The sequence below is a fragment of the Alosa sapidissima genome, chromosome 1 (genome assembly GCF_018492685.1).
Source record: "Alosa sapidissima isolate fAloSap1 chromosome 1, fAloSap1.pri, whole genome shotgun sequence".
Taxonomy (NCBI): domain Eukaryota; kingdom Metazoa; phylum Chordata; class Actinopteri; order Clupeiformes; family Clupeidae; genus Alosa; species Alosa sapidissima.
Window position 1 is genome coordinate 48,818,623 of NC_055957.1, and position 15,419 is coordinate 48,834,041.

At 49.4% G+C, this 15,419-nt stretch overlaps 1 protein-coding gene across 1 annotated transcript in view; it reads right to left on the minus strand.

The window, feature by feature from the left end:
• The window catches only part of LOC121706973 (PH domain leucine-rich repeat-containing protein phosphatase 1-like), a 54,619-nt gene that overhangs the window by 22,375 nt on the left and 16,825 nt on the right, over positions 1 to 15,419 (minus strand). Inside the window, 1 exon segment of the mRNA XM_042089191.1 lies at positions 1,551 to 1,747. Coding sequence (XP_041945125.1) covers positions 1,551 to 1,747 — 197 coding nt within the window.

Sequence of the window (15,419 nt, forward strand, 5' to 3'; positions counted from 1 at the left end):
AACTGGTTCATGCTGAGGTCGGTGATGGGCTCTGTCCAGGAGGGAAGGTGCTATGACAGAGCGCCAGAAATATCTGCCTCATTTATCTTCCTCCAGGAGGCAGAGAAGCAACGCTACAGTTCAGCTTACTGCAAGCCCCTGGGCCTGTGGTCCTTTGCACACAATATGCAATGCTAATGCTAACGCACGGGATGCTAATGCCCATCGCAGCAGGACAGGCAGCGTGTGCTATTTAAAGCTCCGTCTCAGCGTCGGAGCAGACTCTTAATAAAAAAAGGCTTTTCCCTGCACTCCGCTATTGGCTTGGAGTCTGAAGTCTGTCCCCTGCTCCTGCTGTGTGTGTGTCTGGACCTCGGAGCGTCCCACAGGGACATGATTGGGCCAGACGATGGCACACATGAGTGGCATGAGTAAGATGGCCTGACCTACTCTGCTGTCCTTAGGACATGTGGAAGACTGATGTGCTGACCTGACTTAAGGACTGAGTGAGTGAGTGAGAGAGAGAGAGAGAGAGTGTGCGTGTGTGCTCAATAGTCTGGGGACTTCTTAATCATGTTTTTCATTCCATGATGCACCAAAAGTGACAAGTCTTAAGAGACTCTCTCTCTCTCTCTCTCTCTCTCACCCTCTCTCTCACCCTCTCTCTCACCCTCACCATACTGCTATAATATACAGTATATTCAAGGCCTTTCCTGAGACAAAAGACACAACATTGTCTGGATGGCAGCATATGTTGCTCAAAACCTATAATATGCATTCAGCATTAATGTGTGCTTAAATAGTCCACGATATGAAAAAAGAATGACACATTTTGATGGGTTGAACTACAGGACTACAAGCCAGGCTGTAACAATGTGCCACCACAGCTAGCTAGTGTAGCTCCAGAGACTTTCAATGACTTCCCATCGCTTGGCCTGGCGACTCAGGTACTGTGTGGAGGACAACACTTGCCCAGCCCGTGCATGTGTAATAATGCTGTAATGCTATTTTGAAACACATACTCTGCTGAACTGAATTCATTTACACAATTAACTTTGTGCGTCCTCTTTCTCCACTACTCAGTTCAGTCCTTAAGTTGATGTAAAGTGAACCCTTTTAATGCTGCAGCTGCTTTGGGAAAAGGTTAATGTGAGCATGATGTGGTTCAACAGTCCACTCAATAAGAGTGCATACTGAATAAATAGCTAAAGCAAAAGCAAAATGTTCATTTCAGCCAAGAACTTCATCACTGATTACTCAGTGAAAATGGAAACCCTGCTCTGTGTGTGTGTGTGTGTGTGTGTGTGTGTGTGTGTGTGTGTGTGTGTGTGTGTGTGTGTGTGTGTGTGTGTGTGTGTGTGTGTGTGTGTGTGAGATAGATGTTGCAACAGAGGTTAAACACAAATACAGTAGAGGGGATAGAGATAGATTGATAGAGGGCAGAGGAGCATTAAAGAGTGTATTTCCATACAAACAAGGGGCAGATTATGATCTTGGTAGTGTGACCGCCACTGCTGATGCGTGAGTATGAGTGTGAGTGTGTGTGTGTGTGTGTGTAGGCCCTTGCTCACCTTTCCTCCGATGAGGGGCAGGATATGCATCTTGCCCGTGTGGCTGGCCTTGACGGAGGACACCATGAGGCAGGTGCCGCACAGGATGACCTGCCGACGGCTCCAGCGGTTCACCGGCAGCTGCAGCTTCCCCTTGCGCACATTATATGTCCCCGAGAGCTGCACGCGCTCCGAGCTCTCGATACCGTGGGGCTTCCCTGAGGGGAGAGACGGAGAGAGAGAGAGAGAGAGAGAGAGAGAGAGAGAGAGAGAGAGAGAGTTAGGTTAGCATCTAATGGAATAGCAACGCAACAGTGAGCTAGTATTGGGGCAGGGGTTTGTGATGCCCTGCGGAGGGGTGAAAAGACATGCACACTTGGTGGCACACAAACATACACAAACGCGCACGTGTACACACTCACACACACGTGAGAGAGAAAGTGAGGCCCAGGTCTGCCTCCCGCAGAGTGCAGAGGGCTGAAAGTGATACACAAGCTAACAACGGCCACACAGGACGTCTGTGGCGCTGACAGCTGAGGACACTGTCGCCGTCACCACCACCGGCGCTGGCATTAGATTTCACTGACCCCAGGTCAGCACTGCTGCTTTGCTGCCTGTAGGGATGTAACGATTACCGGTATAATGGTAAACCGCGATAAAAATGTTGACGATAACAATTACTGTTTTCTTTTGAAATATCATAATTATCACAGTTGATTACCGCGGTGTTGAAACTGTGTGTTTAATTCTTCTCAGCTTCATCTGAGCCTGCTTTTTGACATACAGTAGGCCTGGTACAATGAAACAAAACTGGTAGCCTACCCTACTGATTCTGATATCTAATTTATGGATTTAACTGCGATTCGGATTAGGCTACACCTGATTTTAAAAGGCGGAACATTTTCACCGCAAAACGTGCTCTGTATCATTTAGCCACTCTGCGTCTTTTTATGTTCGCGTCCACATGAAATCCATTCCGCTCACCTTATCAGGAGAACACAGTAGCCTAAAGTTTTATTTTGAACGCTTACTTTGGTCTCACTCATTGGACACAAATAACAGAAATAGCAAACTCCAAGTCATGGTAGGGCAAGTTAAGCTATAAGCACATAAGCAATAATAACAATTAAACATGAAAAAGTGAAAGGGACACAAACTATTTCAGCTTGACTACACTTTTAAAATACCGTGATAATACCGAAAACCGTGATAATTTTGGTCACTATAACCGTGAGGTTACATTTTCATACCGTTACATCCCTAGCTGCCTGCCACGGTTCAGCCTGCGTCTGGAGTCCGCACCGACTCCCGTAGCAGACTTTGAGCTGAACACAACCAACTCTTTGTGAGGAGCATCTCCACAAGGCTTAAGTCCTGCTACCTTGTCATGTCAGCCTCGGTTTAACACTGCGTTGAGCTAGATGGCAACTAGGAAAAGTACTAGAACACTGCTCTCACTGTGCTGAATCATTTCACATCGGGCTATTTTCTTGAGTCTACGCTGTTAGCCCCGACACCCAGGGCATCTGTTCTACATGTAGACTCTGGCTGGAGCCGGCAAAGCTCTACACACCTCTGGCTATGGTCCAGCTCATAGGCCAGCCTGTTGGACGACACAGTGACGAGACGAGACGCTTCATTGCCTGCCCTGTTCTGACAGACCTGGGGCTGGCGCGCAGGTGCACGAGAGAACGACATACAGTCAGGAAGCCCAGAACTGATCCCACATCAGTGGTCCAATGTGGCGAGCAGGTGCACGAGAGAATGACATACAGTCAGGAAGCCTAGAACTGATCCCACATCAGTGGTCCAATGTGGGTACAGCTGAGGACATGTTCTACCAGCGCACTAGTGCCTCTGAAAGAACCCTATGGAAAACCACAGGTGATGAAAATTCCCCCAGGTGAAAATTCCCCCAACTCATTCCTGTCAACGGATCTAGCCACGCCAAGAGAAATGACCACCGAGGCTGGACATTTGGGATTTTGGTATAAATACTCAGGTGTGATCTTGGGGATCTACAACTCCCACAACAGGAACAATGCTAAACAAGGTCAACTGGAAATTATGCAAAAGCCTTTACATGGCAAATAGCTGAAGCAATTTTCCATGGCTTCAAATGCAACAGAAAAGGGAAGGCATGATTAAACATACCTGTCATGCATAAATCACCCAAACCAATGCTCTCGGTCCACAGAAACACACACACACACAGACACACACACACCACACACACACTGGTGTTCTTGTGTGTGTCTCTCTCTGACAGAGATGGAACACCCATATGATTGTATCTGCTGTACTATGTTGTCCAAACAGGAACAAATGGTCTAAAAAAAGGAACAATGTGCGGTAGAAGTGCCAAGCGATAACAGCTCTCCAGCATGACGGACGACAGGCGGGCGGGCAGGCAGGACGACAGGCAGGGCAGGAGGACAGAGACACAGACAGACAGACAGACAGACAGACAGAAAGGCAGGCCAGCTGGCTGTGAGCTCTGTGAAGCTCAGAGTAGGCGAAGGAGGAGAAAGGCTGATCTGGGGACTCTGGGGGCTGAAGTCTTTATGACCCCTCTGCCCCTGACCTGCCACAGTGATGGAGAGCACCACCCAGCCCCATTACCACCACCACCACCACATTCACTGCACACATAGAGCCCAGGGGTGGGGCAGCAGAATGTGAGCGTCCCCGCGTCCTTCCTCTTTAGGAGCAGAGAGAGCGCGCTTTACACGCCTCAGACCGCCACTCTGCTCCTTCATTAGCCAGGAGCCCAGCGGGTGAGGGCTCTCTCAGGGGCCGACTGACCGACCGGCCGACAGACGGACCGTCTGGCTGGCTGGCCACTGGCTGGTGTCCTGGCCGGAGAGGTGAAGGGCATGCTGGCAATCTCTGTGGCTGCGTGCCTTGCAGAGCGCTGCGGTGGTGAGGAGGCTGCCTGTGAGAGCGGAAAGGAGGAGCGCGGGCCAGGCGCTCTGCTGACGAGAGCTGGGGAGGTGGAGGGACTGGGCTGGCTGAGTGGGTGGGTGGAGGAAGCTACATGAACTGCGTGCTTCGGCCCAAGCAACACTGTGTGTGTGTGTGTGTGTGTGTGTGTGTGTGTGTGTGTGTGTGTGTGTGTGTGTGTGTGTGTGTGTGTGTGTGTGTGTGTGTGTGCGCGTGTGTGTGCATTCTTGTGTCTTAAGGGTTGGGGCGAGGGGGGTGTTGTGGTGTTTGAGTTTGTGTGTGTTTGTTTGTGTGTGTGTGTGTGCGTGCGTACGTGTGTGTGTGTGTGTGTGTGTGTGTACGTGTGTGTGTACATGTGTACGTGTGTGTGTGTGTGTGAGTGTGTGTGTGTGTGGTGTGTAATGTATATTTGTGGAAGGTTGGGTGTGTGTTCATGGTGTATATGTTGTCGTGGGTGTGTTGTCTGTCATTGAGGAAGACTTCCTTCCCTTTGAGTCGAGCAGGAAAAGCCTCCGTTTCCCCTTGCCGTGTACAGCAGCCTCTCCCTCAGTAGCCCCCCCCCCCCCCCCACACACACACAGACAGGAGTGCGGCTAAACACACCAGCACATACTCCCCTCCATAAACTTACACACACACACAAACAAACAATGTGTAACAGACAGAACAATCCTGTGCGCGTAACATCCACGTCAAAGCCGACAATAATAGCCGAGCACAGACCCTCACCGGGACTGCACGTGTCTACTGTGCAGCTAGGCTTCACAAACGGGCCTGCATGTCAGCCCAAGACAGACAGATGGCTTCCTGCTTCACAGAAGTACAGCAACCAGCGCAGCTAGAACTAGCGCAGGCCCAAAAGAAAAAATAGGTAGTAGCTAAAGCTAGCACTCTTTCAGTGAGTGTCTATTTGAAGTGACATACCTGGTATAAGGTAAATACTGTCAATATCTAGACAATATGTGTGTGCTTCCTGTGAGTTTACCAGCTAGAATTCCTCTAGGTGGGTGGCTCACAGCACAGGCCTTCCAAAGGGGACCCACGGCCTCCCTGACGTCACCAACAGCTGGAGCTCACGCACAGGGTCGTCCCTGGCTGCTCCAACAGCTGGAGCATGTACGCACACGCAGTGCCGGCGCAGGCAAGAACAGGAGGGGGCCTCTTAAGCAGGTCAGCGCTCTCTCTCTCTCGTCTCCTCCGAGAATGAGGCCAGGCTAGCTCCCTCACCGCGGCTCGTTATATATTACAATCAGCTGAGGATGAGGAGGAGGCGGAGGATGAAGAGGAGGAGGAGGAGAGGAAGAGTGCCATCTCCCTGCATCCGGGCCGAGCGTGGCCGCTGCGTAGTGCGTACCTCAGGGCTCTGTCCCACATTGCAGGCAGGCGGTCTAGAGCGCACGCTGTGTGTCAGAACCCCCCCCACGTGCAAAGCAGAGTGGAGCATCACGGACGAACCAACAGGGACCCGAGACACACACACACACACACACACACACACACACACACACACACACACACACACACACACACACACACACACACACACACACACTCAGTGTGGCAGTGCAAGGTTGGATCGTGTTTAGAGATGCCAGCCTGGTCTGGTCTGGTCTGATCTGATCTGTTCTTTTCTGAGCTGGGCTGCTGGTGGAGCTAATAGCCCTTGCGTGGGAGTCGACCTGAAGACCTGACTGCCAACGCCAAGCCAAAGCACACCTGAGCAGCAGAAGAGACCAAGCTGGCATATAATGACCCAGGCCAGAGAGGAAGAAGGACAGAGAGAAGGCGAGGGTGTGGTAGAGAGAGAGAAAGAGAGAGAGAGAGAAAGAAAGAAAAAGTGAGAGAGAGAAAGAGAGAGAGAAAGAAAGAGAGAGAAAGAAAGAGAGAGAAAGAGAGAGAGAGACAGCAGCTGTGACTGCAGCCTGTAAATAGCCCCAGTGTTGCGCTCCAGTGTGGCCAGGCTGCACGTGGCACCAGATGAGAGTGTGTGTTTGTGTTGTCATCAGAGCGGGCTGCCCTCCTCCTTCCCCCTACCCTCTCCCTTCTCTGTCCCTGGATCATTCTACCCCTCTCTCTCAGCCCTGATGACTCAGTGCCAGCACACACACACACACACACACACACACACACAGTCCCAGCAGCAGCAGCAATGACAGCTCAGGAACAGGCACTACAGCATGGAGTGAGGTCCGTCTCAAGCCATGTCTGCGGTTAATGGCTGGGCTAGTCTGGGGTAAAGGCTAGCAGTGTCCTCCATGCCCTCTCCTACGGACACTGGACCTGGTTAGACCCTCTGCTGATAACAGGCAGCTGGGAGACAAGAGAGGGAGGCCAGAGCCTGAGGACAGAGTCAGCCTTGGGCCATGGAGGTAGGGCGTGGAGGCATGGACTCATCGTAACCAGACACTTTCTAATGAGGAGACACAGCACTCAAAAAATACTCCATAGAAATGCATGGGGCTAGTTTGTCACGCCAATATGGCCGTTGTCTACACATATCCCACCCCTTCCTCGGCAAAACGTCGACATGTGAATACATTGAGCCAATCATGTATTATGATCTCGCCGCTGGAGCAAGATTGGTGTCGTGAAGCCTTGCGCACGCGCATTTCTGCCGAAATGGATGCCCGACGATGCCCAAAAAGTCATATGGCCGCCGAGTGGAGGGACTTGCCTAAAAGGACTTTGTCGTAACTCCCAGTGGTCCTTACACCACCAAGATTTGGGAATTCTCCAAGATCCACCCCACAATAAAATTCCTTACATTCCTCAATGGTCTTCTCCATCTGCTCCCCTGGTGCCCCCCCGCCCCCCCCTCCCTACTTTACCTCCTCCTCACTCACTCACACCTGTTCAGCACCTCTCTTTCTCACCTTGTGTGTGTGTGTGTGTGTGTGTGTGTGTGTTCTATAGATGTCATGCAAGTCCTTCCAAAGCAGATGCAATCCCCCTTCCTAGCAGTGGAGACATGCATGCTAGGTGAGGGTTCTTAATTACCCAGCCTGCCAGCCACATACACCACCAAACAGCCGCCACACTGGGAGAGGATGGGTAATGAAGAGTGTGTGTGTGTGTGTGTGTGTGTGTGTGTGTGTGTGTGTGTTTGAGAGAGAGAGTGAGAGAGACAGAGACAGAGAGAGCACATAGTGCACAGTCTGAATTTGACACTTTCCCACTGTTACCAGGGACTTAATCCTCAATTAGCGGCTTTTAAATCTGCTAAATACCCCGCTTTCCACGTTCCCAGACGTTCCCCGGCGAAAGCTTCCTGCGCAACAGATTTTCGAGGCAGCGAGGGGAGGTGAGATTGGCGGAGGAGGGAGAGGGTTGGGGGTTAGTGTGTCTGCTAAACAATCTGTGTGTGTGTGTGTGTGTACATGTGTGTCCGTGTACTCTGTCGACCTGTGCAGCCCCATGTCTCCGTTTTACCCCTTAACCTTTTGTGATGACCCACCCTGAACGCGTTTCTGTCAGCAGCAGCAGCAACACTGTGCTCCGTGTGCATTTCCTACCCGCAGTACACAAGAGAGGCGTTCCTCCGCCGTGTGAGATGATTATGGCTATTCGCATCATGATGGTGGGTGTTGTCGTTTCCGAGGGAGCTCAAGTATTTAGCCTATGTGTGGTATGGTGCTATGTCATTCTGTTTTGTGTAAGAGTAAGACAGTGTGTGTGTGTGTGTGTGTGTGTGAGAGAGTAGGTGTCCACACAGTTTGGACAGATGCTGATGTAAGCACACTGCATAGTCTCTTAGGGCATGACATAAAACTGACGTTTATTTCATTCCTCTGCCTCCCGTCACACAAACAACGGAGCATCTTTCAGCCTACACTAACTCAAGACATGTTCCAGGAAGAGATCCAAAAACAGCCCTCCACACCTTTTTTTCCCTTTCTCTCTCTCTCTCTCGCCTCCTCCTCCTGCTCTCCTCTCCAATCTGTCTCTCTGGTTTCCATGGCGCGAGTGCTCGTCCTATCGCAGGCAGGGGTGGGGAGGATAATTAATTGTCTGATGAATGTCGTAGTGATGTCCTGGCATCCAGACTGCCACTGCTGTGCAGGCTTGTAAGACGCGCGCGCACACACACACACGCACACGGACACACACACACACACTTTCTGCATGTAACTAAAGACAACCTGAAAAACACAAACATAATACACTACTTGTGTGCTTGGCCTTGGCCTACCTCTTGCATTGTGATGCTGCCATTCACACCCTCACAGACACACACACACACACGGAGGTTTGTCCATGCAAAGTACTGCGATAGCAATAAGCATGTAGATTTGCATTGGCATGGGCGCTGCCTAATGTGGGTTACTGGTTAATCTTGTGTGGCTGCAGAGAGCGAAGGGCACAGGCGCACACTCTTCCGCAGTCAGCAGGCTTGGGACACGTTTTACAAGGCAGACACGCCGGGCTCGTCCAGTGGCCAACTTAATTATTCACCCCACCTCACGCCACCGGATGTTTCATTTAGAGTTTACTTAACAAAAGCAGGCTGCGTACAGTACGAGTGTGTACAGTGTGTGTGTGCTGAACCCATACCGATGTTCCCATTAATGTTTAAACAAGACTTGCTTTAGTCCATTTCCCTTTTCCTGCTCCTTCTGTCCATCTACCGGCCCGCTACCGGAGTAGCCGCCCCGCAGGGGTAGACGGGCTCAACTGTGGAGGCTGGCTGGCTATGTGTGTGTGTGTGCACACATCTCCACCTTGCCCAGATCTGATTAATGATCCTTATCAGCTGTTCCTGCAGACAATGACGTGCGGTTATCACCTGCTGTGGGGCTGGCTACTGGCCGGATGGATGGACGGACTAACAGCGGTCTTCAGTGTGACTGTCCCATCAGGGGCCACTAGAGGCAGTAGCGAGCAGGGGGAACAAGAGGAGCCTCATTGGCCGACCTGAAGCAGCCGAGTGTTTTACAACACTGGATAATCTTTGTTTGACTTGAGAGCGCTTGGCCCACTTACACGTAGAGCCCAACTCTGGGGCCTTTATGGAACTGTGGCTTACACACGGCAGTGGGCAGTGGCTTCAGCAGTGTCTCCCCACTCCACATCTGCCTCTCACACAGGTATGTGTGCAAACACACACACACACACACACACACACACACACACACACACAGTGCTTATACAGGCAGGATTCCTTCACATTCACAGTACTCCCTGAGCAGCATTCATACGCTCGCTATGTGTGTGTGTGTGTGTGTGATGGGAGGCGCAGGCAAAGAGATCATCATGTTCCATCAGACTGGTTGACAGCAAGCAGCCTAGTTCTTGTACAGATAGAGAGAGAGAGAGAGAGAGAGAGAGAGAGAGAGAGAGAGAGAGAGAGAGAGAGAGAGAGAGAGATCAAATAATTTTTTGAAAGAAAGAAAGAAAGAAAGAAGGAAAGAACAAAAAAGAGAAAAAGAAAGTAAGAAAAAGAAAAGCAGAGGATAATCCATAGTGGTTGGGACAGGAAAGAGTGTCCATTGACGGCCGGTGAAGCTTATCCCTTTCGCTCACGCACGTGTCTAGCGCTCTTCCCCGACTATTTAAAGATCAACTCCCTACTTTGCTAAGCCTACTTATGTGTCTTAAGGAGACACAATTTCTTTTTTTTTTACTTGCAAAAGATCTCACCAGTGCCAACAGCTGTAGTGTTTGCCATTAACAGCACGCAATATTGCATGAAATATAAAGCAATAAACCATTACAAGCCAAGCCATTTGCAGAGAGTGTGTGTGGCTAAGATTTATATTTATTTACAATGAGGCTGTATGTGAATTGGTAGATTCGTAAAAACAAGGCTATGAACTTTAGCTTGACTTCCCCATTAATGCCACTGGTAAGGATATGTCCGTGTGCCCACGCAGTTGATCCTCCTTTTCTACAAACTGGAACTTCAAAGCTACTAGGAAGAGGGAGTGAAGGGCCATCATCATGTTAGCCTGTTTGGCAATCCCATTACATTAACAAGCTTCTGGTGGCCCTCAAGCACTCTGTTCTGCGCTCACGTTCCCATGTGAGCTCAGGTGTCACTCCGAATGTGTGTGTGTGTGTGTGTGTGTGTGTGTGTGTGTGTTTGGCCTTTGGATCTTGACGCAAATCAACTGGCCCGTGCCCGCTCTCTACTTCTGTTATGTAATATGTGTGTGTGTGTGTGTGAGAGGGAGAGGGAGAATGGGGTCGAGATCTCGGCCTAGTGTTGGTGTGTGCGAGAGTGTGTTACGAAACTCCTCATTGAAAACACAAGCCCTTTGATCGGCAACCACAGAAGGGGAGATTATAGTCTCTCCATGTTCCCTTCACTCACTCTCATACACATTCAGACCAGGGCTCGAAATTAGCGATGTCCCAACGTCCCGGGGACCATAAAAAATGCTTCCGGGACACAATAGAATGATGTCTGGAACAACTCTGGGACAGTAGAAAAAATGGCAAAGAAAACTGCAAAATAGTTACTCTGTTAAGAATCTGTTTTGTAGGCTACACGCAGCCTTACAACACTGTTTACTGCTCTTCGAATCACTGAAGGCTACAATGTCATTTTTGGTACAAATACAGTATAAGATACCCAAATGGGATGGGTGCTTGCGTTTCCTTAGGAATCTGCCATCTTGGTTCTGTATAAAAATGAATTAGCCTAAGTGACACATAGGCCGACACAAAAATAGGGCACAGGTGATAAGTATAAGTATATATACTTTTTTGATCCCATGAGGGAAATTTGGTCTCTGCATTTAACCCAATCGGTGAATTAGTGAAACAAACAGCACACAGTGAACACACAGTGAGGTGAAGCACACACTAATCCCGGCGCAGTGAGCTGCCTGCTACAATGGCGGCGCTCGGGGAGCAGTGAGGGGTTAGGTGCCTTGCTCAAGGGCACTTCAGCCGTGGCCCACTGGTCGGGGCTCGAACCGGCAACCCTCCGGTTACAAGTCCAGAGTGCTGACCAGTGGGCCACGATATGCCTCAGATATTCTTTCACTTTCCGATATTCCTTAACTTACCTAACTAGCAAGCAGGTAGGCTAGGAAAAAGCATTTTTTTTTCATGACATTGTGAACATTTTTGACTGATAGTGTAGGCCTATGGTTACAATGGTGTTCTAAAAAGAAACGAGATGACAGTCCTCTTTGACTAAAACGCTGCGTGTTTTCTGTCAGTGACGGACGAAACGTCACTAATACAATGCTGAGCTAAATAGCCTACTGCAACTGTGATTTGACAAAACGAGTGTTTGCAAGGTAGCCTATAACTATGAAAACGGTTATTTAAGTTAGCATTTGACATCTTGCTGTGGCAGTTCTAAGCTATAGGCTATTAAGAAAATAAACGAATACCGGAGAGTAGCCTATCTGACAGCTTTGTGGTAATTTCCCATCCTACTTTTCACTAAGAAACTGGTCCCAAACTCCGAAAATTAGTGTTGTGTGTTTAATAAATTAAGTGTTCAGAACTTACATGGTGGACCAGAATAAGTTAATTATGTGATGCAAGTTACTGATTATTATGCTGTTTATTATATAGAATGGGAAAAAACAAGAACTTGAATTTGGGACACTGGTGGTTAAGTCCGGGACAGTGCCAAGTAGAATTCTGGACAGCTTCGGGACACTGAGAAAAAAAGTTAATTTCAAGCCCTGATTCAGAACTAGCCTGGGTGTGTGTGTGTGTGTGTGTGTGTGTGTGTGTGTACACACTGTCTGGAAACATAAGGGGAGATCAAATGTGCATAGTGGTGATTTGTAAAGAGCATCAACTATATTCAAGACTCTTAACTGGTCCATCAGTCAGAGAGGCTTACTTTGTGTGTGAGAACTAAGCTGAGATAGAGGAGGACTAGGGAGAGAAGGTAAGTGAATGGAGGAAACAAGTAATGAATGAGGGGGAGTGAAAGAGAGAGAGAGGGGGAGTGAGAGAGAGAGAGTGAGAGTGGGAGTGAGAGAGTGAGAACATCGCTGTGCACACCCTGGGGCCAAACTGCTGGAGTGGTGTGATGCTAAGTGAGCATCAGCTGCATGCTACAGTTACAGGGGGCAGGGACAGCACACGCGCACACACACACGCACACACACACACACACACACACACACACACACACACACACACACACACACACACACACACACACACACACACACACACACACACACACACAAACACAAACACAAACACAGTTACAATTACACCAATGTACATTTGCATTAAGGCAGGCAAATGCATTAGTCATGCTAGCACATGTGCATGGCCCAATTCAATAACGCCTTAGGCCAGACAATACACTGAAAACGTACCAATACATACGATAACAATCCAACAATCACTTGTCGACCTAAATTTGCTCCCATCAATATGTTGGATTGTGATGTCATTTCTCGTGGGTGGCCGTCTCGCTCTGGCGTTCACACGACCTCTACCCTCGCTACGCTTTCACTCTTGGTGGTGTGGCGTGGCACAAGCGCCAGTCTCATCATACCAGTGTGAGCACTGCCCACTCGCTCTCTCACTTCTGCTTCTGACCAAGCGCAGTGCCCAGTGCCTGCGGCTTTGTGTGAATCAGATGGCCTAATCAAACATGTGCATGGCCAGGCATCGCGCAGTCTCTCCAAACACTAGCTTATTTTGCGAGACATGCATGGTAGCCGTATTCTTTCATGAGAGAGATAGCCCACACTAGGATTTCAAGTTGGTATTTAGCAAAGCAAGTTTTGTTTACAAATATATATTCCTTTTTCACCCTATTGGCAATAACTACCGGATTCTTACTGGATCTGCATCACTTCCACCTGGCATGGTGGCATTCTCACCTGATTAGGCCTTAACCCTTGGACTGAAAACAAGTCCACCCAGACACACACTGAAGTAGATGAACGAGGGACAAAAAGACAGAGAGAGAGAGACAGAGAGAGAGAGAAAAATGGAGGCACACACATACACACACACACACACACGCAGTTCACACAGCCCAGCCAGCCACAGTGATTCCTCTAGAATAATGCTCTGACAGCAGGGCTGGGATTCCTGTTATATAAGACCGCTAGAGTGAGTGGCCTCAGGGGACAGGGGGAGAGAGGGGGAGAGAGAGGGAGAGAGAGAGAGAGAGAGAGAGAGAGAGAGAGAGAGAGAGAGACGCAGAGGCGGAGAGAGTGAGATTGTGTGTGAGTGAGAAGGAGCGAATGGGGAAGAGTGCATGCACGTAGTGACACGGCATGAGACCAGACTATAGCCAAGTCTATGTATAGGCTACAGGACTACATACCATTCTGCTGGGCTTTGGACATTCATTTTCACTTGTTTATCTTCAACATCACCTTGGCTATGACTAATCTGAGTGGATTACTAGCAGAATGTGGCAGGTCATTGGAAGAAGTGTAGGCCTACAGGCAGTCGTGTTCTCCTCCTTTTTTGAAAACAGCCACAGGGTTATGACGCAAGCTATTTACAAATAAACGTATGCCATTTTCACTCATCTTTAAGGAAGTGAGGACGACTTCTTTTCTTTGAACACAAACACATTCATGGAACACAAACACATACAGGAAATTGTCAGATTATTTTCTCAATCATAAATTGTCTTCCGTTTCCCCTACACAGTTCGCCCCCACATACAAAACCTGTATGCCAAATGGAAAAGATGTTGAAAAAAGAAGCGTCCTACACACATGCCTTTAACACTGAACAGTTGAGTGACCATTAGATGACAACATTCCACTGCTAACTCCCTCCCAAAAATAAGACATCTAATATGTGACCATGACAAGGCAGCTCAACTTAACAGGCTGCATATATACATGCACTGTGCAAGTGCAAACACACACACACACACACACACACACACACACACACACACACACCTCCACACACACTCATACACACAGGAATGCTGAAGAAAGTCCAAAGCGTGACAAAGTGTTTGCAATGATGGACATTCTTGTTGTTGTAGCACACATGCTAAAACAACACAACCACTTTGATGAACAAACAAGCACACACCACCACACTCTTATGGGGTAAATTTAAGTGAAATGCCTTCCTGCTGTTGAAAGCATGGTTAACTGTCAAAAGCATGCTAAACTGCATAGCCACATCCACAGCACAGCAGACACGTGCTACAGCAGTCTCCTCACTAGCATGTGTCGCGCTAATCCATTTGCACACACAGGCCGGGTTTAAACAGGCTTCCAGTGTAGCCTTAACAAGCTAGCTAGCTAGCTAGCACCAAGCTGTCCCCTCAGGCCATCCTCTCGACCTGTGGGCAGAAAACAGCTTGCACTGGGACAAACTATGACAGAAGGGCGACATGCCAACCAAAAGGATGTCCCCATATAGGGACAGCCAGACAGGACAGTGTCCAGACAGTGTGAGAGCGAGACAGTCAGTGAGAGTGAGACAGCAATAGCTGGAGCGTCTGAGCCCCTGAGCCCTCCCTCGGAGCGGATCTGGTGTTGTAATCCCCTCCGGGCCACGACAGTGGGGGTGGGGGAGGCCGACACCCGAGAGGGGAAGAGGAACAGGGGAACAGGAAGAGGAAAGGGCCCGGCCCGGCCCGGCCCACGCAAGGCTGGTCACCACGGGGTCAGGTGCAGAGCAGAGCAGAGCCACGGCAGACGCTCCAGTCAGGCACCGCTCAGAAGACGACGTGGAGGGCTGACCAGGTTAAATGGCCATCACTAAATCTAAACTGAATACAGACAGTAGGAAACTGTAGTTTCCTACTTTCCTTGAAGATTCCCCCCCTCACCCCCCCAACACACACACACACACACACACACCTTCCAGTTGTGTTCACAGGCTTGGTCCAGACTACATCGTGTTAAAGTCCGGACTGCACCTTAATGGCCAACATTACCACATTTCCATTTTGATCAGGCTGATCACATGCCATGGGCTGTCAGTGCAGTGCAGTGGTGCTTTTTGGTTTCGAGTTTCTCTTATGTTTTCATT